Source organism: Myiozetetes cayanensis, unplaced genomic scaffold (genome assembly GCF_022539395.1).
Source record: "Myiozetetes cayanensis isolate MyiCay16 unplaced genomic scaffold, myiCay2020 scf23, whole genome shotgun sequence".
NCBI classification, from domain to species: Eukaryota; Metazoa; Chordata; class Aves; order Passeriformes; family Tyrannidae; genus Myiozetetes; species Myiozetetes cayanensis.
This window is the reverse complement of record NW_026087445.1, coordinates 8,743,265-8,769,454: the sequence shown is the minus strand read 5'-3', so window position 1 is coordinate 8,769,454 and position 26,190 is coordinate 8,743,265. Positions and strand designations below refer to the sequence as shown.

General features: G+C 47.6%; 1 protein-coding gene across 1 annotated transcript; it reads right to left on the bottom strand.

Moving 5' to 3' along the window:
- Positions 1-227: 227 nt before the first annotated feature.
- On the bottom strand, positions 228-25,873 carry CNTRL (centriolin). The gene is given in 46 exon segments (XM_050320306.1): positions 228-755; positions 950-1,053; positions 1,306-1,509; positions 2,055-2,117; positions 2,202-2,459; positions 2,995-3,135; positions 3,388-3,593; positions 3,777-4,002; positions 4,223-4,411; positions 4,568-4,641; positions 4,903-5,060; positions 5,417-5,634; positions 6,031-6,146; positions 6,255-6,414; positions 7,104-7,268; positions 7,425-7,551; positions 7,671-7,811; positions 7,961-8,091; positions 8,456-8,648; positions 8,808-9,016; positions 9,172-9,464; positions 9,725-9,911; positions 10,430-10,569; positions 11,027-11,114; positions 11,116-11,172; positions 11,586-11,702; positions 12,252-12,431; positions 12,621-12,800; positions 13,070-13,250; positions 13,569-13,714; positions 13,813-13,947; positions 14,252-14,428; positions 15,011-15,231; positions 15,567-15,720; positions 17,437-17,631; positions 18,030-18,139; positions 18,553-18,778; positions 19,571-19,690; positions 20,523-20,579; positions 21,358-21,551; positions 21,649-21,835; positions 22,314-22,455; positions 23,620-23,750; positions 24,255-24,388; positions 24,713-24,952; positions 25,855-25,873. Coding segments are annotated over 44 exon segments (7,035 nt in total). The 5' UTR covers positions 24,921-24,952; positions 25,855-25,873; the 3' UTR covers positions 228-755; positions 950-957.
- Positions 25,874-26,190: the final 317 nt, after the last annotated feature.

Below are 26,190 nucleotides of genomic sequence, written 5' to 3'. Positions count from 1 at the left end.
AATTAGGGATTAAGTTGCTTGGAATTTTGTTTCTGAAGCCATTGCCCATATCCACAAAGCCTCTGGAGAGCGAGGGGTTGCTGAGAGCTCAGCCCCAGCAGGAGTTCCAAGGCCACAGATGCCAAAACTGGACACATTTCTGCAGTGGGAGCTGCCCCAGCACCACAGGGCAAGGGCAGGGGCCTGGAGAGCAGCTTTGGGGAAAAGAACCCACAACCACCCCCCCGTCAAAGCAGCGATCACAAAAGTTTATTTGAAGGAAGTACTCAAAAAAATAATTGCATTTAAAACCTCCACACATTTGGCAACAGGTCAAGGGCCAAACTCCAGCCTTGTAACAGGGTTTCTGTAAAGTCAAAATTGGCTGAGAGCTGAGCACTTCAATAGGAGGTGGTTTTGGGCACATTTAAATACTCATTTAAAATAGTTATTTTTTAAAAAAAACCCAACATATACATAAACCTGTTCTTCAGTTGTACAAAACCTTCACAGCACAGTGCAGGCCCTGCAGCAGCTCTGGGGGCAGAGGCCTTTTGGCTCACACAGTGAGGTAGGAGAAGATTTCAGAGGTGGCAGCTGCAGGTCCGAGCTGGGAGGTGCTCTGAGCTCTGCTGAGGTGAAGCCACTTTTCAAGTACCAATTTTACCTTCAGCTGGTACAAAAGAACACTTCTGTGTCCCGGGGGCTGCTGTGGAACCAGCCCTACCAGAGCTTCACCCAGCGGGCTGGACAGTTCCTCAGCCAAAAATGTGTCCCTGAAAGCCCAAGGATGGCAAAGTTTAATGTTTAACTTGGTCCCTCAGTCCCAGCTGAGCTCCCTCAGCAGCTCCTGCCCAGAACACCCCCTAACCCAGGACACACCAGGTCAGTGGGCTGGGAACCCCCAGCTGTGTCCCGTGGCATTCCAGGCTCTCGGGGAGGCTGGAACCAGGCTCATGTCGTGTCTCACCTCTGGCTTCACCGAGAGATTCCCTGGGAGCAGGATCGTGTCGTGGGAGACCCCGAGACGCTTCCCGGCCTGCTGGGGACCCCGGCAAGGCCTGGCAGAGAGGCCTGGGAAAAGCAGGAAAGTCTGAGTAATTAATGTCTTCAATTAGCAGAGACATTAAACTTTGTAAAAACAAGATAAAATTAGATTTTAGAGAACAAAAGATTTAAAAAAAAAAAGCAAAAAAAGCCCAAACCACTCAAAGCAAGGCTCAGCCTTTCCAAACACATCAGGTACTGCCAGAGCGTGCAGGGTGTGATCACCCCCCTTCAGAACCCCCCAAAACAAACACAACTCCTGTGCCAGCAGCACGTTACCTGAGTCCTGGTTGAATTCAGAGTGCTGTGCAGAGATGCCAGGCTGGAGCTCTTGGCCAGCAGCAGCGAGTCTGAGGTGGAGCTGCTGAGCAGCTCGTGCAGCTCATCCAGCTGTCTCTGCAGGCTGTGCAGGCTCCCGGCCGTTTGCTGCTTCCCCTGCAGCAGCACCTCGGCCTGCTGGGCCAGGGACTGCCACAGCTGGGCCTGCAGGACAGGGCTGTTACACCGGGCAGGGCCACTGCCCACCCCTTTGGAAAGGTAAAGCCAAGCCCTAAGGGCTGGGATGTCTCACACCACGAGCAGGGGGTTAAGGGATTGGTTTGAAACAGGCTCTGTTTTGATGGTCTTTGCCATGTTCTAACTGAACCCCCCCTCATCTGTACTTGAGGGGATCAGGGGTGGCCCTGAACTCATCTGTCACCTTGCTGATTTGCCACAGTGTGACAGCAGTGAGGGAATCCTGTTGGAATACTCTCAAATCCAGTTAAATGCTAATTAGAATCACTCATCGTGCTCCAGCCTGCATTGCCAGGCTTTTACTGTTCTACTCACCCCACTCGAAGCTCCTCTCCCTGGTCCCTCCAGAGCTGGGGGAGGATCCCAACCCTCTGGGTGTTTGGGGGGGTGTTTGGGGGGGGTGTTTGGGAGGTGTTTGGGGGGTGTTTGGGAGGTGTTTGGGGGTGTTTGGGGGGTGTTTGGGGGGGTGTTTGGCAGAGGCTGTGCTGGTGTGACAGGCACAGATGTGGCACCTTGAGCCGGTCCTCGTGCTGCTGGAGCTGCTCCCGGAGCGCCTCCCCCCTCCACTGCTCGTCCTGGGGAAACAGAGACAGCCTGAGCACAGCAGGGACAGGGACCCCACACTGGCAGCACCAGGAGCTGCTCCCCCAAAGTTTTACCATTAGGAAGATGCTGGAAATGTTCCACTTGTCTCCCAGGGAGAGGAGCTGTCCCTCAGCTGCAGTGAAGGGCTCCGAGGCCCCCGAGTCACACCAAGGGCTGCCCTTCGCCTCCGAGGATGTTTCCAGATCCTCCAGCGGGTACAGAGAGGAGGAGTTGGCAGATTTAAACCCCGTCCTAATTTCATCTTCAACCTCCAGGTTAAGCAGTGTTGCTGCACTCTCCATTTCCCTCTGTCTCTCCTCCAGGGTTTTGACCTGCAGCACAGAACCCTGGGCTTACAAACACATCATCTGTGCAGAGGGGCTGCTTTGGGAAGGGTGACACCTGGACCAGTGCAGTGAGAAACCCCAAAACCTCTGCCCAGCTGCAGTTCCTACATGAACTCTGCCAGGCAAACCCCTGGGATGGGAACAGGAAATCCAGGACACAACTTGGTAACTTAAACCTGCCACACTCGGACCTTGCAGGGCCTTCCTGAATAATTTCCAGCTGCCAACAACATTCTCTGCAGGACTCTGTTTTTAAAGGGCTTGGAAGCAATTTATAAAGGATTTATTAAAGGTGGGATCACTTTGAATTCAAAGTGAGTGTCAAAAGCAGAAGCTGGCCCAGGCTGGCACTGCCAGGTTGTAAATGCTCCCTGAGGAGCCCTGAACGTTGGTGACAGTGATTTGCATCAATCACACAAGTGATGCCAAGGAGGGGGATTTGTAATTGTGACAGAGCAGACAGGAGATCCAAACCCAAAACCAATGGATTTGTGTGGAAGTGCCCAGCCCTCAAACCCACCTGGGTCTGGAGGTCCCTGCAGTGCTGCTGGATCTGCCCCAGGTCCTTCCCGAGGCCCTTGGCCCGCTGGCGGTTCCTGAGGGCCACCTGCTCAGCCACTGCCACATCGCTCTGCAAACAGGTGTTCTCCTGCCTTTGGTCCTGGCAAAATGCAGGAAACATGAACTGAGAGAACCCACATCAGTTCTTCAAGTTAAAAGGCAGGAACAGGGTTAAACAGGAGTAACTCAGGTTTTCTGCAGCACAGCCTGGAAATACCAGAGCTTGGTGGCCTCGAGTTGTGTCTGGCCTGGGGGTTTTGTTCCTCCTACACAAAAATGGGTGTTCTATCATTTTGCTGTTTAAAATGACCCCCCCAAACCTTCTCTCACCCCCTCCCCAGCCAGGACTTACCTGCAGTTTTCTTTCAAGCTCCATCCTTTGCATTTTCTGGGTTTCTTTCAGACTCAAGATTTGGTTTTCTGCCTCTCTCCTCTCTGCCACCATCTGCTCCTGGAGCTGCTTTAGCTCAGACCTGGAGACCTGCAGCTCTTCCTGAAGACTCTGCATTTCCCTGTGTGTTTGCTGTAACTGGGATTCTCTTTCCAAGAGCTGCTGCTCTGCAATGAACATGTTTAAAAGCCAGTCCTGGTTAGCAGAACCTGAACCCTCCTGGTGGACTCCACACACACCAGACACGTTCCAAACACCAAGAAACCGAGTGAGATGAACAGAAATATTTCTTGGTTTCACTGGGACCCAGACCCCAGAGATGGCAACAGTGAACCTGGCCAATGACTTACTGCTTTTTCTGACAGTCTCTTCCAGAGCTGCACATCTGGACTCCTCCTTTTCCAGCTTCCAAAGGTTTTCTTCTGCCAGCCTGACTTTTGCTACTGTCTGCTCCAGTTTCTTGTGCTGCTCTGCAAGTTCCTTTTCCAGGAGGATTTTCTCATCTTTCCCTTTAGCTGTACACTCTTCCAGCTTTTTCCCTTCATGCTCTGAACTTTGCTTGAGGTGATGAAGAACCTGCCAGAAAAAAAACCCACTCAGAGCCTGAACACCAAGGAGAACAAAACCCACCTCTAAGAAACATTGCAGGAGCTAAAGCAGCATCAGTTGGAAAGGACTGGATGAGCTTTAAAGTCCCTTCCAAGCCAAGCCAGGCTTGGTTGTAAATTCATCCCCCCCATTTTTGGCTGCATTTTCAGCTCAGGGGAAGTGAGGGCAAAGTCAGGGGGTTTGTTACCTCTTCCTGTCGGGCCAGTTCTGTTTCCTTCTCTCCAATCTTTTTCTGCAGCTGCTGCAATTGGTTCTCCCTCTTCTTCTGCCTCTCCTGGTGCTCCTTCCGCTTCCTCAGGCACTCCTGGATGTGTCCCTTGAGGGCTGCCTGCTCCCTCAGCAGCTCCTCCTGCTGCCTGGTGCTGTTCTTCAGATCCTGCAGCAGGAAGAGGCAGGAGGGGCTGGAAAGAGGAGCAGCTCCCTGGCCACAAGGGTGGTGTGAGAGGGAACAGGACCCACCAAGCCTGGTCACCCTGCTGGGCCTCAACCCCCTCACCCTGGGGCAGTGAATGGGAGGGTCACTAAAACCAACCTGTTCCACTGCTTGGAGCTGCTCCCTGGAGCCCCTCAGTTCCCCTTTCACTGTTTCTAGTTCTTCCTTTTTGCCTAGGAAAAAATATTTGGCAACGAGAGTCTGTCAATCAGCAAGTTTGAAATCCCTGCAGGCAGAAATTCTCTCTCGAGTGAAGAATGAACAATAAGAAATAGTTTTTAAAATTTCCATCTTTTTGACATGTCAAACACTTCCTGCCTGGAGACATCTGAGCATGGTGGATGTTTAACCCCAGACACCTCAGTTAAAGTGTGCCTTTTAACACAACTTCTCTTGAAATGTGTTACAGCTTAAATCCCAAAACTGATCCTCACCTTGCAGATCCTCCTGGACAGCAACAATCTCTCCACTCAGTGAGTTCTTCTGCTTGCTCAGCAGCTCCACCTCCTGCTGCAGGTTCTTAACCTTCAGCTCCATTTTTTCTGCATTGGACAGTGCAGTTCTGCTGCTCTCTTCAGCAGCAGTTAAGTCTCTGTAAAGTGGGAATAGATATTCCTGGTTTATTGAAAATCCTGAAAAAGGTCAGTGCAACCCTCTCAGCCCAAGGGGCGTGGCCCCAGCACTCAGAGCAAGACAAATGTCCCGTTCCAAGACTCAACAGTTGACTTTTCCTCCCATTTCTCGTGGCAGTGCCAGGATGTAACAAATGCTGTTGGCTTCACCAGCTCCACTGCTGAGTGTTTTCTCTACAGATAAAACAAAACCTCCCCAGGGCAGAAGGAGCTGCACGTTCTGTAGAACGGGGCACCCCCAAGTTCCACCTGTTATTTTTTAATTCCAATAAACAGGCATTCAAAGCACTTTGCAGGAAGAAAATATCCCCTCCACCTTCTGGTGTGTGACAGCCTCCTCTCCAGGCTCCAGGATTCCTCCTCCAGCTTTTCCTTCTCCTTAGCCAAGGCCTCCAGGTCGCTCTGCAGGGTCCTCATTTGGGAAACGAGTTGTTCGTTCTCGTGCCGGTCCTTCTGGAGGAGCTGTTCCTGCCACTCCACCTCCCCCTGCTGGCACTGAAACAACCTCTGCATGTCCTCCAGTTTTAGCTTCTCCTGCAAAGAAAAACCTTTTTTTTTGGGTTTTTGGTTCTATGATCCAGAAGAAGGGGTATTAACGCCCCCCAGCAGCTCCAAAGGGAGGATGTTTGTGATGAAGGTTGTGATGGAAATGAAACTCCCCCTTTGCAGGTGAGGACACAAAGAGAATCCAGGTAAAAAGCCTCTGGAAGCTCATGCTAAGAAAACTGCATCCATCATCCAACAGTCCCTTCTTCCTCCATGCCCCAAAAAATCCCATTATTTCTAAGCAGCCTTAAGGCTTTTCTGTGATAAGCTGCAATCAGATTAGGAACTGATTGATTTAAAAGCATCAGGACTCTGTTACCCAGAGCTTACCAGAACCACAGAACCCCTCCCAGCCCCTGCCTCAGCTCCAGGAGCAACCCTCACCTCCAGAAGTGCCACCTGAGTCTTCTCCAGCTCGCTGAGCTTCTGCTCGTGCTGCACTTTCAAACCTTCCAGCTCGTTCTTCTCAAGCTCCAGCACTTCCAGCACGTGTTTCAGTTCTGGAGAGGGAAACAAATAAAGGTTGGTGGATCAGGGTGAGAAGATTGAGGTGATGCACAACTAAGAGCTCTGGGCATTTCTTTCCAACCCAAAATGCAGGGCCATACCCATCTTGTGCTTGGTGATCTGCCCAAGGATTCCTTGAAGGTTTTCCTCCTCCTGTCTGATATCCTTGCTCAGGAATGCAAGCTGGGCTCTTTTCTCACTCAGCTGGGCATCCAGTTCTTTCCTCTCAGCATTAAGCTCTTCCAAAATTGCTTTTATTTCCTGTGGAAGTATAGCAGTGTTACAAGGCATGCCATTATTTCCAGTCCTTCAAATGGAAGGCCTAAATATTTATGACATCATTTAAGCCTGTCATCAACATTCTGCTCCATTTAATTCCGTTGTACTGCTTAACAAACAAACAAAAATACAGAATGTTTAGGTTAAAGCCTTGCTTGTTGATTATTTACAGTAATTCTGTAAAGGTTTTCCATAACACTGTCATTGCAGTGAATAACAGCCATTAAAACAAAGCCAGGCAGGAAGCCCCCATTAAAAAAAAAAACCCAAACCACAAAATATAATTAAGCTTATAGTTTGTTTTTATTTCAGAAAGGAAGTGCAGGACCCTTTCAGTGTGAATGGGGCTGGGCACACACTGCTTGCTTCAGCAGCTGCTCCTCTCAGCAACAGGAAGTCATTGAGAGACTGATATTTATTGTCATTTAATTCTCAGGGGACCAATTGTGTCAGAACCCCTGGGACTGGGGAGTCCTCAGCTCTGCATCTGGACCAAGCTTTTAGTCACACCACCCCATAAACTTGCCTGTTTATTGTTCATAACCCCATTTTCAGTGGGTTTGGGGAGGTGGTGGAAAGCAAAACTGACGTTGTGGGAACTTCCTGGAATGTTTTGGATGCTCCAGTTCTTTCTCTGTAACGAGCTGGGAAGGGATTTGGACACAACTCACTCTTATCTGGCGCAGTTTCTCGTGTGCTTCTGTCTCTCCATCCCTGAGGGCTTCCTTGAGGTCCCCTTTCCTCAGGGCAATGCAGTCCTGCAGGACATGCAGCTCTTCTGTCCTCTGCTTCACCTGCTGCTCCAGGAACAGCAGCTCCTGCTGCTGAGCACAAATCTGCAGAGCACAGGGGCAAAGGAAGAACCAGCTGCAGGATTTGGGGTTTGCAGCTTCACACATGAACAAGAACAAGCGACTTAAGACTCTTCTCAGCCCTTCAGGTCCATCAGAACAATAAAACTGGCAGCCCAGGGTCAGGAAGCCAAGTTTTACCTGATCTTTCAGCGTTTCCAGTTCAGTTTTCTTGCCCTGGACAAGGCTCTCTGCTTCTCTGATGATCTGCAGGTGATGGTCCTCGTTGCCTTCTGCCACTCTAACATCTCCCTGAAGCTTCTGGAGACTGGCAGGGAGGATAAAAACAGGAGTCAGAAGAAGTGAGAATTATGTGAGGCAGTAACTTATTGGAGGAGGAGTTCTTGATTTAATCTAATACAGTTTATGGTAAATTCCAACCCTCACCTTTCAGAGAGCATTTCTATCTTCTGGTTCAACGACTGGAACTCAGAGTCTCTCGCAGCCACCATTTTGTTGATTTCCTTCAAAATACCTTCTTGTTCCCTCTTCTGCTGTTCCAAATGCCTTGTATCTGTCTGTAATAACCTAAAAAAAAAAAAAAAGAGGGATTTTGCTCTTTTTATATTAACATTTTCCCAGTTCTCCCTCTCCAAAAGCACTGCCCTGACACTGGAAAGCATTTAATCCTCCTCCTCCTCGTGGCCATGTGACACAGAGCCCCCAGGACACCGTACCTGAGCTGCTGAGCAGCTTTCCCAAGTTCAGTGGCCATTCCCTGAGCCCTCTGCTCCAGCTCCTTGGCCTCTGCCTCGGTGCAGGACAGGTGCTGCTTGGCACGATTGTACTTCTGAAGAGTCTCTTTAGTCTAGAGGAAAAGTGAAAAACTGAGACAGTCCATCCCATTTTAGGATTTCCACATTCACATCCTGCAGTCAGCTGTTGGACAGTGACCTCCTGGCCTGAATGTTCCACCTGAGCCTTCTCTCTCTCTACCACAAAGCAGAATCTTTTGTCTTGTCCAGAGCAGGAAACCTCCCTCCTCTTTGGCAGGGACTAAAACATTTCCTTTTAGCACAGGTTATCCCACGACTTGTTTTCATACAGAAGCATTTTAAGAGGTTTCAAGGTTATCCAAGTGAAAATGAACTGCTTGGACAACCAAAAATCCTCTGCTTAAAGCAACCAGTGCAACACCCAAACTCCCCTGCCCTCAGTTGTGGCTCTCTCACCTTGCCCCTGGTGCTCTCCAGCTCCACCTGAGCCTCGGAGAGGAGCCTGTCTGCCTCCCTGAGCTCAGCTCTGCGCTTCAGCAGGGTCTTCTCCACACACCCAACCTCCTCTGCCACGTCCTGCTGGTGCCTCAGAGACCTTTCCAGCTGCAGCTCTGCCAGCAGGGTGTCGGTGTAGCCGTCAATGAAGTCCCTGAGAGGAAAACCCACGGAATTAAAATATAAAACCACCAAAGGTCTGGAGGCTCTTGGAGTTCTGGAGCTGTAAATGAACCCAGACTGCCTTTCACTGGAAAAGAGTTCAGGCACTCCCAGCTGCTGACCCCCAGAGCGCTCCCCCCTCTCCCCTCACCTGCGCCTGCTCTGCCGCTGCGCCGCTCGCCGCAGCTCGGCCACCTCCCCCTGCAGCTCTGCCCTGTCGTGCTCCAGCTCTTCAACATTTTGGAGCAGTTTCTCCACCTCCCTCTTGTGTTTGTGCTCAGCTGCCCCCCAGCAGCTCTCCCTGTATTTCCGAGACCTCAGGTAGCACACGGTGTCTTCCAGCCTCGACACTTGGCTCTCCTGCACAAACACACACGGGGAACACAGCCAGGAAATGAACCCCCCTGTTCTGCTTCGTCCTCCTGACACCCAGGAGCAGATCCAGAACCTTCCCAGCACGGGGATTGTTTTATCTGATCCATCTGTCAGGCAGTTTTTCCCCCCCTGGTTCTCACCAGCTCGTGGTGGTCGGGCACGTTGCAGTGGAGCACTCCCAGGGGAAGCAGAGGGCTGTAAACAATTGGGGCTCCCAGGGGAGGAGGGCCGGGGATGATGGATCCAGGAGCAACTGCAGCTCCACTGGGGGCTGCAGGAGGGGGGCCACAAACCCCAGTTCCCTGGGGTGCAGGGGCACCATCTGGGAGGGCAGTGTAAATCACTGTGCCAGGAGGTGGGACGAAGGGAGGGTCTTCTGGAAGAGGAGTTCCTGCGTTTCCTTCACCATCTTCTTTTGCTCTCCTATCTTTACCTAAAAAAACAAAAAAACAAACCAACAAAAACAAAACCCAAACCACAGGTTACTTTAAATCATTTTCTCAGTAGTCTTCACGTATTTTAAATTTTCCAAGGTACAAAAACGTAAGAATTTTTGCTGAAACTGGCTAAAAAAATCAACAGTAAAAAGCATTTACATTCCCTCATGCACATCCAAACATTCCCTGTGAGCCCTAAGCAAGTCCATCTTCAGTGTGTGCTCCTCAGCACCCTGAGGCTGTGGCACTGACTCACCTGTGCCACCATCTGCTCTGGACAACCCACTTCTGGCTGGGGAATAAACCCAACACCCTCCTTGGCTGGGCAAGTCTTCCCTCCCACGTGGCCTGTCCTGGGCACCCCCTCTCCTGGGTGGGGATGAGCCAGAGCACCCCAAACACACTCCAGAGTCCTTTGTGCTCTGGGAAGCTGGAGTTGAAACCTAAAAAAAAAAAACAAATAAAAATACAGGGTGTGTTAATCTAGAACTGACAAATCCTGGAGAATAAAGCATTTGTTGTAGACATTCCAGTGATTTTTCAGGAGCAGGCTGCACACACTCTGCTGCCTCATTTCCAAACATGACGTTGCTTTAAAAAAGAAAGGACCACTAAATATATTTTAACAACATTTCTCTTAAATTCAGACAAATGCTCCTTTCCACTAAATGCCCTGTCTGTAACAAGGCATTTTAACCTCTGCCTAACTGAATTTGCAGCCCTGCCCTTGGAAGAGCTGTCTCCAAATGTGATGTGCATGAATTCCAATTCCACCCAGCAATGGCCTTTCCCAGGGAACATCTGGGTGTGTTTTGTTCCAGTATTTCTCTGACATGGCAGCCAATCTTTGTTCTTTGGTTTCTCCCAAAGCCAGGAAGTTTACAGTGCATTTTCCCCACACCAAATGGCTTTCTCCATGAGTTTTAAAAAATTAATCCACAGCAGGGTTTTTATTGCTGACCTGTGATGCTGGCAGGTAATACCAGCAGCCTCTTCTTCTCCAGGGATCTGCTGCACTGCTGACACGATCACTGTGGTGGGAGAGCACCTTCCTGAGGGCTGCAATTTCACCCTGCAAGTTGTCAACTTCATCTTTGTTAACTGTAAATTAATCACAGGTTTAGAGGCACGCAAATAATGAAGCAAACACTGCCATTCAGCTTTATTATGGTTATTATCCCGATCTGAAACAAGATTAAAACTAAATGCTGTATTTGGGGACATGGTCACACACTGGCCCTGGCAGGTTTGGCACTTTAGGACTGTAGAAATACAAGGTCAGATCCAGAACTGCTGCTCATTTTCCTCACACAGATCTCTGACAGAGTTCTAGAGCAGCATAAATTAAATTCACAGCACAACCTGTTTTCTAAACAGCTGTAAAAAGTGCTGTTAATACAAATTAATGAAAATTGACACATGTCCTCTGCAGAGCTGTACAGGAAGGTGTTCTGAACACCTTAATCTCCAGATTCTCAGCTCAAACAACAAGAAATTTGGAATAGTTGTCTCCTTTGTCCCTGCCTGTCTGCAAGAAGTGGAGAGAAAAGCGAATTACCTGTCCCAATATTATCCAACAAACATCTTAAACGCTCGATTTCTGCTTTTTGCTGCTCCATAACTTCATTTAATTTTTCCATTTCCAACCTTCTGAGGGCTTGATGGCACAGCCTTCTCTCCAGCTTTGTCCATCTCACGCTGGAACTGTTGGAAATAAGGAGTTTAAATCAAGGCAAAGCCCTCCAAGCTTAAATTAGATCGTGTTAAAACTTCTTGGACATTCCTGATCCACTTTTTGGACATTCCTGATCCACCCCTGTGAACATTCCCACTCAGCACAGGCACCACTCTGAGGGAACAGGATTGTTTTTCCCACTCCCTCACGAGACAGAGGCTCAGCCACAACCATGGGGGGAATGGTTTTCCTTGAGAGTCACTCACTCTGCTCAGTCAAGGAGTTTGTTCCTGGGCAGGGGGGAGGGAAGAGCATCCTGACTTGGGAAAACTTGGGGGGAAAAAAGGGCAGGGCAAGAACCTCTAAATGTGACGTTCTAGAAGGTCACTGTGAAGTATTTCCCCCCAAAACACGGTGCAATCTGACAGGAACAAACACCTACTTGCTCTTCCTTCTCTTTGAGGAGCTGTTGTAGCAGTTCTATTTCTGCTTCTGCCCTGGCCAGGTCCTGGGCAGCACGAGCTGCCTCAGCACAGAACTCCTCAGCCTCCTGCAGCTCCTGCAGGGAGAGTTTGAGCAGAGCTTGAGCGTGCAGGAACACTCCAAAGGCTGGCAGATGTGTCAATGGGAAAAGCTGAGCAACAGGAAGCATCAGCAGCTGTTCTGGCACTGCAGGAACTGGCAGAGTTCATGGCCAGTTCAATTCAAGACAATGTTTCTCCTTTAACTCTGCCCACAGGAGGTGCCAGTTTGTAGCCAAAAATGGTTCCCAGTTTGGGCAAGTACAAATTTCCACAGTCCTTTCTTTGCTTTCCTCTCTCACAGAACAATGTATTATTTATTGCTTGGCTTTCACTCAATAAGAGGTTTAATTTGCCTCTCTCTCACCTTCCATCACACAGCAGGAACACCTGGCCAGACCCAAATCTACTCATTCAGGCTCTGCAGTTCAAACCCTGAAGAGCTCCTGAGCAGCAGGACAGTGCAGAGGAAAGCTCTGAGGCTGATTGAAAGGACCCCAGGACCGTTCCCACTGTGATGGCACCACCCAACAGTTAATGATTGTGCTGATGGCACCACCCAGCAGTCAATGATGCTGCTGATTTACCTCAGCCCTCTCCTGGCTGATCCTGAGCACGGTGCCCCGGAGAGCCCTGAGCTGGTTTTTAGCCAGGGAGAGCTCTGTGGCTGCCAACTTGTCCGAGGTGACGATGGCTCTCTGCAGCTCCTGCAGCTCCTTATCCAGGCTCACCACCTGCAGCTGTGCCCTGGTATCTTCTATTTTCTTCTGAAAGCAGGAAAATGGTGTGTTTGAAAAGCAAGAATAAACCACACAATTTAAGGAAAAGAAAGATGTTCCATTTAACCTTTGTGTTCCTGCCTGTAGCTGGTTTATCTTAGAAAGCAAAATAATTCAGAAGTTTCTGAGTCTTCTTTTCTGAGCAGAGTGCATGGACCTGCCCTCCCTCATCCTTACCCTCTTCTCTAAATCCTCCAGTTGAGCAAGAATAGCTTCTTTCTCTTCATCTGCCTCCTGGAGCTGCTGGTCAGCAAGGCCCTGAATCTCCTCCATGCTCTTTATTTTCTCATGTAAATGCTGGATTTCATTCTCTAACTGATGCACCTTGTTCTTGTTCTGCCTGTTTTCAGCTTTAACCTGTAAGTGAAATAAGGTAGAATGAGTAGCCAGAAATACTTTCATTTTTTTTCTAATTTAATTAAAATTATTATTGAGTTTAAATTCTAATTCACCAAATAATCAGGCAAAAATCAGAATGCTAATAAGAAATAAAATCAGACTCCACTGTTACATGAAACACAAAGTGTAGCAAAGCCTCCTCTGTAATGAAACTTCATCCTTCAGCTGCAAGTTATATTTTTTTGGACTAAGCTGAAACACTGCTGCTTTAGTTGTTTGCTACTTGCCTGTCTATATTTCTCCTGTAATTCTTCCAGCTTTTCCTGCTGGGACACCATTTCTTCCTGCAGTTGTCTCTGTTTAGCCCATGCTTTCTCTTTTTCCCTCTCAGCATCAGCAAGGATGTCCCTCAGTTCCCTCTGCAGATCTGCCAGGCTCCTCCCCACAGCATCAGCTGAATTTGGGCACCTGAGAGACAGAAAATACCAACTGGAAGTTGTGATGCCCAAAACTGAGATAATGAAGCCTGAGACAACAGTGTAAGTTTAAGACATACAATGTGCATTCCTTCTGCCCTGGGCAGCTGTTCCAAGGCTTGACAACCCTTTCAGTGAGGAAAATGTCCCCAAATATCCAATCCAAATGTTCCCTGGCACAGCTTGAGGGTGTTTCCCCTCGTCCTGTCCCTTGTGAGGTGTGGCCTCCCCAGTGCCCAGCCCAGAGGAACAGTCAGGACCCCTTTCCCATGCCCACATCTGCCAGTGTTTGTACTTTTGTTCTACTCACTTCATCTCCCCAGCCCCTGACTGCAGCATCTGCCTGAGTTCATCTACACAAGCCAAGACTTCCTCAGGGTGAATTAAGTTCCCAACTGCATGGTTTAGCTGCTTCTGGAGATCTTTCAGCTGTTCTTTCAGGAGATTGTTGTCTCCCTAAAAAAAAAAAAGGACCAAAAAAATCCACACAAATGTTAAGTAAACAAATCCACAAACGATAAAAGCTTAAATTATTAATACAACAAATACTTCACCTGCAGTTGTTTGAACTGAGAGAGGAGCTTGTAATTTTGTTGTTCCTTCTCTTCTGCCAGCTGTGCTTTGCTCAGAGCATTCTCTAACAGCTGCCTTTCTTTTTCAAGTTCAGCTTGCAGGGCTGACAGTTCCATCTACAACCACAGAAAACCTGCAGATCAATACCCCCACTCCCCACCCCAACCTGTCACTAAACACACAACAGATGCCTTTCCTAGAACAGCAACAGGATGACAACACCTCCTAAAAATAAATCCCACAAAAACAACCCCAACCAAACCATCTGGACCGAAGCAAAGCTGTAAATCCCAAAGTGGTGCCACCTTCCATCTGGGGGGCACAACCGAACCAACAGTTGGAGATGTGGGAGGGAGGGAAGTTTGGTCCTCCCTCATCCCACAGGGAACCCCTGTGGCAGCACCAGAGCTCTGTTCTTACCTGGCTGAGTTGTTTCAGCCTTTCAAATTCTTCCTTTTGCTGCTTGGCTTCAGCATCTCTGTCTCTCAGCTGGGCTTCCAGCTCGGCCTCGTAGGCACTGACCCTGCCTTGGGCCTCCCGGAGAGAATCATTGACTTCCCGCTGCTCCTGCAGGGCTCTCTCCAGCACTGCAATCTCCTGCAAGTTCAGAGCCATTTTAGGAGGATGTACAGACTGCCAGGATTGCTTAGGAGCACACTGTACTCTTAAGTTCCCCTTTAACCCAGGAACTCACTAAAAATTCCAGCTTGAAGGGTTTAGTGTTTAAGGTCGGGTCAATCAGTGATGCTGCTCAGAAATCCACGCTCAGGTTAGAAGGGTGAGGTGACAGAGTGACAAAGTGATGTGTCCCTGGAGTTCAGGCTGACACAGAACTCCTCAGGGTGCCAAGGCAGCTCTAAGTCACAGCTGCCAGGACAGCTCCGAGCTGGTAACACATCCCTGCCCGGTGTCCCATTCCCCACGGGGTCACCTTTGCAGTGATGATGCCTCAAGGGTCAAACCTGCATTTCTGAGGCATCTTCCATGAAGTTCCTATTTACTGTAAGTCTCTGGCAACTGGTTTTAAAGGCCAGATTCTATTCTCAAGGTGTGTGGCCACATCTAACTGATGTTACAAGGCCAAGGCACTTGTGCTTCCCTAGTCCACATCTTTTGTGGGTTTTTTTTCAAGTTTACTCTCAGACATCTGAATTTGGGTAGAAAGGTATTAAGCCTTACTTTTCTCATATTTTCTGCATCCATGGCAACCATTTCCAGGTTGTTTTTATCCTCCTCTAGATCTGCCAATCTTTCTAGCAGAGATTCTTTGTCCTTCTGCAACTTCTTGCACTCCTCATTGGCCTGTTTGGCCTGGCACTTGACACTCTGCAGGTATTCCTGCAGTCCAGTGATGATGCTTTCCAAGTCCCTTTTCAGGGCTTCATTCGTTGCTATCTGACCTGCAGAGATGCAAAACAAACATCAGATTGTCAAGAAGTCACTTTTATTTATGAAACAAACAGAAAGGCTGCTTTCTTCATCTTCACTGACTTCCAGTCAGCTTCCAAACCTTCTCCCTTGCCTTAAGGGAAATAAAAACAAGGAAAAAGCCTTCCAAATGACCTTCCCCAAGGCTGTACAAGTGAGGTGAACACACACAGTGTCCTTTCACATCAGCTAAGAAGAGTTTTTCAACATTTTCCTCCACATTCCATTTGCACAAAGATGAGCAGAACTGAACCCTCAACTGCCACGTTTTCCCAAAGAAAGGCTGGAATTAAAAATGACCATTTACCATCGGTGAGCTGCTGCTCCAAGTCCTTGATTTCCTCCGTCTCCTTGGCAATCCTGGCCAGCATCTCATCCAGGCGGCTCTCCAGCTGTTGGCACTGTTTGGTCATCATATCCACCTGCTGCTCTTTTCCTGCTCTCTGAGCTTTCATGTGAGCCTGGCAGGGAACAGTTGGAAAGGTAAAGCAGGGCAACATCAGCAGAGATTTAAAAAAACTCGGGGTTTTGTCTCAGTTCTATCAGCAACAGCAGTCACAAGCCCAGCACATTGTGGTGCTTGGGGTTTTATTTTCCCTCCCTCCTGCCCCACAAAGAAGCCCAGATAAGCAGCAATCTGTGACCAGCAGCATTGTTTGGAGTCTCCCCCTTGCCCAGGCACAATGGATAAAGCCTGCATTTATAACTCATCCCTCATGGCTGCTATCTTTCGTCCTGCCTTTCCATTTTTTTGTTCTGCCATTTCCTCTCTCAGTCAAGAACAAACATGATTTCTTCCAGAACCTTTAATCCTGTCGTCCTGCACTGCCTTGGGAGCAGATGATGCTTTAGAACATGTCAGGTCAGCACTCCAAGGAAAATAACTCTGAACAACCAGCAGGTCAGGCCAACTTTAGAGCTGAGATTTACTTAAAGCAGAATATTCGTTATTTTATTAAAACATTTCTGGGAGACACACGGGCTTTGGCCAGGACTCGATGCATTTAGTATGAATTAGCTGATTGTTTCAGCTGTATACAAAACGTGGTTATCAACAGAATAAAGTGCTGTTTCTCACTGCTCTGAAGTTGCTCAGAAACGACTCAAATGCCAGAAGCTCGGGCAAATACACAATTACACTGTCACGACAAACAGCACCTTTTTGTTACTCCTCAAAAAGAACAAAGCGAGCCAGCGGTACAAAATTTAAACGCAAGCCCTCAGGAGAAAACAGAAACCAAAACCCAACCAAAACTTCGAAAGTTGCTTCCATAACAAAAGCAAACCCCGTATTTTCTCGCATTTTGAACATGTTAAACCGGAAGTTAACTTTCACATCCACAGCAGCGCGATTCAACTTGTCACCACCTCGCTCCAAACAAACCACCCGCCGCTCGGCTTTCAGAAGCGAAACAGCACCGAGGAAAACCCAAACCGAGCCGCCGCCGCTGCTGAACGTCAGCAAAACAAAAAGGATGTTCAAAAACAAGGAGCGCAAACACTCACAGCTTTGCCTTTGTCCTTCCTGCCCGGGATGCCACTTGGCGAGCGCCCCACCCCGAGCTGGGCTTCATTTGGAGGGAGAGCCGGGGGATGGGGGGCTGTGCCACGGCCGCTCCTCGGGAGCGGGGCCGGAGCTCCGGTTCCCGTCCCCGCTCCGGTTCCCGTCCCCGCTCCCTCTCCCGTTCCCGTTCCCGGCCGTTGGTCCCGGCAGCGCTTCCTGTGTTGTGATTCGAAGCGAGGGGCGGCCGCGGGAAGGGCCGGGCTCGCTCCTGCCATGCCCCGGGAGCCTCCCCGGCCCTTCAGCCACCCAGCAAAGCAGGAAAAAAAGTTTTAAAGCGCTCTTTTTTTGTCTCTTATTTTAAAAAGTGTAACAATTGTGCCCTTGTTTACTCAGAAGCATCGAGCTGGCCCGAAACGCTGTCGGTGGAGATCAGCTTTTAAAAGCTAATTAAATTTCGGGTTAGTTTAGAATTTCCATAGGCACGTGCTGTTCCTGAATGCAGTTAAGAACCCAGAAATCAGAAGTCCTGCCTGCCTGAGGATCAGAAAATGAAGCTCGAGCCCTCCTTGGCACACCCAGCTGTGCCCCAGCCCTGGAGGATGGCACCTCTGAGACCTTGGTGATTCTCAGCACCGACACAGAAAGGCCACCAGAAGATTTTGGTTTTACTCACGTGTCTTGGGTCCTCGGGATTTACAGAAGCAAGAGAACTCTGCAGGTCTTCAAGCTCTTTCTGTTTTTTCCCTATTTCCCTTCTCTGTTTCTCAATTTGCTTTTCCAGGTCTAAGGTTTCCCCCCGGAGCTCCTGCAGGAGTTGTATCTTCTCGCTCAGCTGCTGTTCAATCGCTGCTCTGTTGGCCTGGGATATCTGGAGGGGGTTGAGTGGGTTTAACTGGGAATACACAGCTGATCAAGAACATATTTAACACTTCACTAAAGATCCTGCTCATTGATTTTAAGGCAAGTTCAAAGACTGAAAATAGCTGCATTGCCTGTTAACTGCACAGCTAAACCTACACAGCAGGTTCCTCCAAAGTCAATCAGCAGCAGCAGCACATGGAACATGTTTAGATGCCGTTAATTGCCCCACAGGTCTGCCAGCTTGTTTATAAACAAGCTCTCTAAAGCCTCTCAGACTTTTCTGAGGTGTGACAAATGAGTTTATACCTGTACAGTGTCCCTTTAAAAGAGTGAGGAGAAAAAGCTGTATTTTCTAGATCAGCAGTTCTTCAAACACTTTCCTCTGCCACTTGTGGAACAACTTACTTTTTTCTGATCCAGAGCAGCCTCCAGTTGTTGCAGTTCCTTTGTAACTTTCCAAACTCTTTGTTCTGCATCTCCAATTGCACTTTGCAGCTCTTCCAACCTTCTCTGTGCTGCAGACAAAAAAACCCCCCACAGTGCCACAGGATACATGATAATCTTGTGTTTGACATTGATACACAGTTTAGTTTCTGTCACCAGAAAAATCAGCATTTTTTTAAGGCAGTGATAATCACAGCCAAACACATTTTGGTCTCTCAAAAATATGTCTGAAGTTCTTGTAACGAGTCTTACACAGCTAAATTAATGCATCAAATACGAAGCCTGCCTAGCTTTGTGCTTTCAACAAGCTGCAATCCTTTCATGTGGAGTTATAGTAAAATAACAGCCATAAAATAAGAGCTTTGACCCCAAACGCAAGCACAGTGTTGAGAAATGACAGCACTTTTTTTGTCAGTGGAATGAACCACATTGAGATATATATATATATATATTAATTTTGTTTGATAAAAAAATAAGATTCTACCTGAATTAATCTTCTTTTCTTTCCTCTCCAGTAGTCCATCCAGGGTTTGGAGATGCAGTTCCAGCTGGGTTTTCCTCCAGAATTCATCTCCAGCTCTCTGCACTTGGCCCAGGTGCAGCTGCTGGGCCCTGGCAGCGATGAAGCCTTCCCTGACAAACATGTTCCTCTTGTACCTGGCCTTGCCGATGTAAGGGCTCTCCCCAGGCACATCAGCCACTTCCACCTCCTGCAACCAGGGAAGCAACTTGTCTTTACCTCAGAAATGGGGCTGCAGGTAATTCCTAATGGACATTTAACTCTCTTAACCAACTCTCAAACCAATTTGAAAGGAGAATAATGACACCCCACGTGCTTGGCCTTGAATATTGTTATTTTATAACAGAATTAAAAACAACTGACCCAGGTGGGGTGTGACCAGTTTGTTGCAGAGGTGTGATGCAAGTGGATATTTAACTGGAAGAACTTTATCTTAGGATCTTAGATTTGCTTAGATTAGACTTAGCCCATTCCATCGTTGCACTTAAATTTTACTCAGACGTAAATTAATTATAGTTAATAATTACTGAGCTGCACGTTTCTGGTGAGTCTGCTTTCATTCAGCCATCTGCATATTTGTTTGCAGGTTTGAAATAGGGGGTGGGCTCTACCAGGAGAGAGGATGTCTGTGCTTTTTCTGTTCAATTTAATACCACCTAACTCAGGCTCCAAGTAGAAAGTCCTCCCAAGTTAATCCAGAAGAAGGGCCTGTCATTTGTTTGGTTACTAAGAATGAAATGTTTGCTGATGGACTCAGCTAAAATACACACCTAGATGTGTACACTGATATTTAGCACATTAAATGTCACTCACTGCTTAGCTGAAAACTTATAACCCATGACTCTAAAATGAAATGTTTATATTTTGTAGCTAGTAACTTTTAATTAAGCCCTAGCTATGAGAAGGACAGAAAAACTTCATTTTCCAAGTTGAAAATCAAGAGAAACAGCAAGGACAAGATCCACTCTTTCCAAATGATTACCTCTGATGGAAAATAATTCAAGGGCTCGAATTTGGCATCGATCTTGTAAAAGGCCAGCTCCTGCTCCAGCTCATACTGCTTCTGGCAGGCTCTGGTGAGCTCCACTGTCTTCTGCTTCAGCTGAGGGAGCAGGGAACAGTCAGCTGCATTTACTCAAGTGTCATCACCACTCACACTGCAGCTCTGCAGAGAGCAGGGCACAGCTCACAGCTGGGAAACACAGCTCACAGTTCACAGCTCACAGCTCACAGTTCACAGCCACAGCTCACATCACACAGGGCTTTGCATCAAGAACATCACAAAGTGCAGCTTCATTAGGAGCTACAATGATGACTAAAAGCCCCACAATTAACACAACACAAAGGATCACATGAAAGGCCTTGGAGGTTTATGTGTATCAAAGGTTTGGAAAGAAAGCTGTTACTAATTTTGGATTAAAAAAACTAATTTGGTTGTGATCCTTCAGCAACATCCAGGTCAAATAACAAATGTATTTATTGCTACCAGTGGGCACAGGAATTATTAACACTCATGGCCTGTGAAAGAAACAAAATATCTCAGCTGTCAAATGTACAAGTCTATGAATTTTATTTTAGCTTAACTTTATAGGTCTTAATGCTATTTTTACATAAAGGTCCATCATGTGATTTCATTTTAAATCAACTTTTCACACTGAATACCTGAGGGAGAACATGCAGCACAATTCCAACAGACAGTGGAAAGCAGGACTAATGGAGGAAAAGATAAGAACAGGAAAGGCTTCAAGAAAGATTGTAAAACCTGATAAAATGCCATGCAAAAATTAACTGTGTTTCAGAGAAAAAAAAATAAATCAAGAAAATTGGATCCAAACCCACAGTGAACACCTCATAGCAATGTTGCTACTTCAGTGAAAGTGCAAATACAGCCTAAAAATCAAATATCCATGCAAGCAGGAGCACAGGGGGGGTACCTTCAGTGAGGAACAAAGGCTCTGCAGAAAGGGGGCTGGCACAAAGCACCACACCAGCTGAAGGAGGAGAGAGAGGCAAGCACAGTCGTCACCCCGAGGGGAACAGCGGGCTCAAGTTGCAAAGAATTCACTGCTAAATCTCATTATACTCAAAATTCCACTTCAGGAACAGATTGCTGGTTAGTGGGGTGTGTTCAGAGAATGAACTGCTCTAAAGTGTGAACTATCAACAGCCTGGAGGGGGAAGGTTTAGAGGACAAGTCTAACAAGGTAAAATCCATCCATTAAGTTCCCATCACTCTCAAGCCAACAGGACTCGCCTTGCATTTCACAGCTACCAATGAAAGATATTCAAAGACAAGATTTTAGAATGATGTGAATAAAATACAACTAAACCAGTGGACAACACCCAAAATAACAATCAGGGGCTATTACTGACATACAACTCAATACACATCTTGGTTTTGGAGAAGTATTAACTTTTTCCCTCGTTGCAGCAGCAGGTGAGAGCAGAATATTTCAGTGCATCAGCACTTTAGCAGCCAGAGGACACTTAACCTTTCACCAATTGACCAAATTTTAAACAAAAATAAACAATTACCAGACACAAGCAAACAGGTTACCATAAATGGCAGGAGTGATGCTGACTGCTGGTTCAATATACTTTCTCTTTGTACAGAAAGAATGTTGCAGAACCACGGGTAAACAACCACCCTTTAGAGAGCTGAAGTCCCCAAGGTTTGTTCCAGTTTTCAACATGAATCTCCAGCCATCTGAACCCTCACACTGCCAACTCTGTGTGCAACTATTTGCTTAGTGCAGGTGATGACCTTACCAGCTCATTTTTGGTGCCCAGGTCCCTTTGGAGGTCTTCAAAGCTTTGTTTCTGTTGCAAAGTCTTTTCTTTCAGTGATTTGTTGACCTCATCTTGATGGTGAAGCTGCTCCAGCACCTTGGACTGGGTCAGTTTGAGGTTCTCCATCTCCTTTACTGTGTTTTCCAACTCTCTCTCTAATTTTTCAATCTCCTCTGCAAACCAGAATGACAGAAACGTTCAAATAGAAAAGTCTTGCCCTCCTAAACTTCAGTTTTGGTGTCACTCCCTTTAGATTTAACAGGCTTTTACCTAAATTAAACCTCTCCAGAGCTTCCTGCCTGTCGTGATTTGTCACTGGCTGCCCATCCAGGCTCTCCAGAGCTCTCAGGTGGAAGATGGTGTACAGGCAGCAGTGAGGCAAATTTCCAACGGGATTATCAGCAAGGAACAGAGATGTCAGGTCTTGGAGAGGCTTTAGTTTAGCTATGTCATGGAGCTAAAGCAAAGAGAAAAGGAACACTGATTAGATATCCTTCCAAGAACAGTTAAACCCCCCTGAGGGAATTTCTGATTATGCAGAATGTCTTAAGTTTGTATCCAAGGATCTATTTTAGTGTTTATGCTACAGAGTAATCTCTAAAACCCTACCCAAACACACAGTCCTCTGACTAAAGCCACTGCCTAAAATCAGATGGCTTCTTCTGTCAAAAAAATGGAAAGAGGGCAAATTTAATGAAGTCTGGTCTTGGAAATTCCAGACACCAAGTGGATATGGATATGGATAACCTTCCAAAAACTCCCATTTCCCAAACAGCATCACACAGGTTTGTGTCTTCAAAACCTGGCTCAAAAGGAGTTTTTCTGATCAAAAGGAAATACACTCAGCAATTTTTCAGAGTGAGCCAAGCAGGGTGGATCCATCAGGTCCCTCCTGAAAGGCTCCTGAGCAAAGCCTGGTGCCTCCCCTCACTCACTGATGACAGCTTGTTGTGGGTCAGGTTGAGGACACGGAGGGATCGCAGCTTCTTCCCCACCCACACGGGGATGTGCTCGATCTCATTCCCTGCCAGGTTCAGCTTCTGGAGGTTCTGCAGATGTTCTAGACCCTCGATTTTGCTGCAAAAGAGAATAAAAAGATAGCTTAGCAAGAACCACAGCACATTTCCAGGCAAGCTGCAGCAAAGTCTGCCTCACATAATTAACCAGGAGATCAGGAAGAACAGTTATTCACTGCCATGGACTCACAGCTTCAAATTAAATTACACCTAGCTCACTTACAAGTACTAAAGTAAGATCAAAAATCCCAGCATGACTTTCTGTGTCTGTGGCAAAATCTTTACTTTTACATATCTAGATTATTTCTTAGTTCTTTTTCTCCTGAGAACCTTATGGGAGAAAGATGAACCCAAATAAACAAGTTTTAGTGTTTGCTTTTTTTTTCCCATACAAAGAAGGATCAACTGTGAACTGACAGCATGAAGAGCTACATTTGTCAGTGTTTTATTAAAACAGTAAATATTGAGGAAACCATTCAGGCATTTCTCTAAAGATGTGATTATTGTTACACAGAACAGCAGAATGTGCTCTTGCAAATATTATTTATTGAATATACACCAGCTGTACACAAACACAGAGCAGTAGCTCAAAGCTCCTCTGCCCTTCTCAATTCCTGCTGAGGGAGGAAGTTGTGTGAATGCCACGTGAGGAAACCTGTGTTTACACACTTCCTATCCTTAACTTCTCCACTGAAACTGCAGCTCCTGTGCTGCAAAGTGGGTTTCATCACAGCAAAGATCACGTTTCACTGAGAGAAGCATTAAAAGCAACAAAAAGTCATTTGCTGGGGCATGAACCATCACCCTTCAACACTTTTAACCCACCCAAACAAGACCCCAGCCTCTCCAAGCAGTTCAAAAGCAGTTCAGTGGTTTTCCTGCCTGCCTGATCAAGCCCATTCAGCTTCCTCTCCTAAAAGGAGACTTATTATGTTACCTGGACTAACAAGCAGTAAAAGCTTAATTAAATTTTGAAGGCATTTAATTGGGTTCTCGCACTGTGGGGTCTGGAAACCTGCACTTCTGGCTCGGTTTCCAAGGAAAACAAGTTTAACCCTAGCACTGACAGCACTTCCCAGAGCTATTTATGCTTCCAGCACCGAAGAGTTTGGGCTTTTTAAGAAGATCTCACCAGGGAAATGCACTTTGGAGGGCACTCAGGCAGGGACACAACCTCAGCTTCCCTGGCCCTGGGCTCCCCAGACCTGCCCAGTTTTCCTCCCACCTGATCCTGTTGCAGGACAAGTTGAGCTCCCGTAACTTCAGCAGTTTGTCCAACTTCTCCATCTTCTCGATCTGGTTGTTGCTAAGATTCAGTGTCTCCAGCTGAGAGCAGTTTTCCAGATTTTCTATGAACTGAAGAACAGGAAATGAATCCCTGAGCATTGCAGGGTTGTGGGTTTTTTTTAAAGGAAAAGCAGATTTCTGTTTTACCAATCACCTGTTCCCTACAAATACCAAGTGTTCTAACATTTAATTAACCACAGTTCCACTGTTGGGTTCTAAAACCTCACTTTAGGTACAGACTTGCATAGTGCTGGAAGAGAAAAACTGGATTTTAAGTTTACAATGGACCAGTCTCATTTACATGAAAGAGAATGTCCCATTAAAAACCACACCCCCAAAAAACCAAACCCAAACCAGCACAATCCAAAAGCTAAAAAAATCACACAAATTAATGGTGTTTTAGACATCACTCTAATTAATCAGGTGTTTTTCTTTTTGCCTTTTTTTTTTTAACAGAAGCTGTTTGCAGAACTAAGCTAACAGGATATGTTGTTCACATCCACTTAAAATAAACCTTTGCTGAAAAATAAATCAAAATCAACTTTAAGCTTGGTTTAATGTCAAAAACCTTACCTTAAACTTTTTGTCCCCATCTTTTGGGGAAGAAAGATTCAATGAGCTTATACATGCCAAGTTTTGCTGTTTGGACAGAGCCTTTATTAGGGGCTCAGTGATGTACTTAACTCCTGAGGTAACACCATTTTCACCTGAAATTAAGCACAGGAACCACCTTTAGCAGTGAAAAGAACTGGTGATTTTTATATTAGTCTTGAATTTCAGTCTCAATATTGGTAAAACATTGAAAATCATCCCCTCCCTCACTACTGGATGAGGAGAACCAGCACATCAGAACCATTTACAGGGAGGACTAAAAGTCTCGTTATTCTCATTCCCTCGTTTGAGTTCCAAAAAAAAAAAAAAGATGAAAGCAAGTTTTTCAGGCTTCTTTCCAACAGACCTTACATCCTTATCCACACAACTCCCAGAACGTGGCTTGCACTTTTCCACCAGCAGCTGTCCATCATACAAACCTTTCTGAAACTTCAAAGCAGGTCCCACGTTCTCTGCTGGAATGTCCCGTTGCTGGCACACCTGCTCCAGGCTTTTGGGAGCAGCTGGAGGTGTCTGCTGGCCAAGGGGAGACGGGGAGCGGGTACCTGAGCTGACAGGGGACATGGCACGTGGTGTCTGAGGAGCTGGTTTTGTGCCCGGTGCTTTTCTTACAGAGCCTTTCCTCATCTCCAAAAATCCCAGATGTCACAGGGCAGTGCCTGGGAAAACAGAAAGGAACGTCAGGATAAATCTTAAAGCACAACAAATGGGAGAATGTTGTGCCAAAGCCACATGTAAGCCAGTTCTCCAGCTTCTCCCAGTTCTGCTGGCACTGGGAGGAATGGTTACACCTTTCAGGGCTGGGGATGCTCTCCCCTCAGACTAACAGAGCTAACAGAGGATTGGATCCCAACTGCTTTTACCACAGGTAGAAATCGCCCACTTTGCAGCAAGAAGAGCAAATGGGAAAAAAAAAAAAAGGCAGCAGAGAAAAAAGTCTGGCATTCCCAGAGTTTCCCTTTCTGCAAACAAATTATCATGCCGTGACTGCCCGGGAAATCCCAGGGAATGTTAACAGGCACTTGTCCCAGTGAAGATGATGTTTCCCCAGGGATAAGGGTAGGAAAAGCCACGTGCAAGTCCTGTGGGACGAGTCTCTTGCAGGGATCATCTCCAGGGACTGAGTTTTGTGGACAACTACACCCAGCGAACAAAGAGAAAAATACGATTTTAGGGGAACTTGGAGCTCTGCGAGCGATCACATTTGCTCTTCCTTGAAACGGATTTTTTTTCCCCTCCAAAAGTGGAAAGGAAAGAAAGTCAAGGATAGAGGGGCAAAGAAAAGCCGCTCTTTCCCATCCGTTGCCCGGAGGAACAACTCAAACAGGAGCAGGAGCATGAGGGTGGAAGGGGCGGCAGAGGGAGGGGGATGCCGCGGGCGTTCCTCGCTGTCGCAGGGAGCGCAGTTGTCACTTCCCCGCCGCTTCCTGAGCGCAGATCGCGGTCTGCAGTGACACCCACGGCACAGCAGGAGGGAAAGTGGGGCTGGCCTGGGGTTCCCCCCTCCCCGGCGGGGTCCTGGGTGCTCGCAGTGCCCCCCATCCCCTCCCTGGGGACGCACCGAGGCCGCTGCGGGTCCCGCCGCTCCCCGCGTCCCCTCAGGCGGCCGCTTTGATTACCTGCGTTGACATGGTAACGCCGTGCCACCGCCGCGCCGGCCAGGGCGGCCCCTGGGGCGCTGCGGGATGACAGCACCGGCTCTCAGCGCGCCTCCCCGCCGCCTCCTCGCCCTCACCGAGCGAGCGATCGCCACTCACCCACCCCGCCCGCCCAACCGCGGGGTTGCGGCTCCTTTAAGGGCGCCGCCTGAGGGGCCGCCCCGCCGCCATTTTGTCCGGCGGGCCCGGCGGGTGAGAGGGAAGAGGGCGGGGCGGGGCTGTGTGGAGGCCACGCCCCT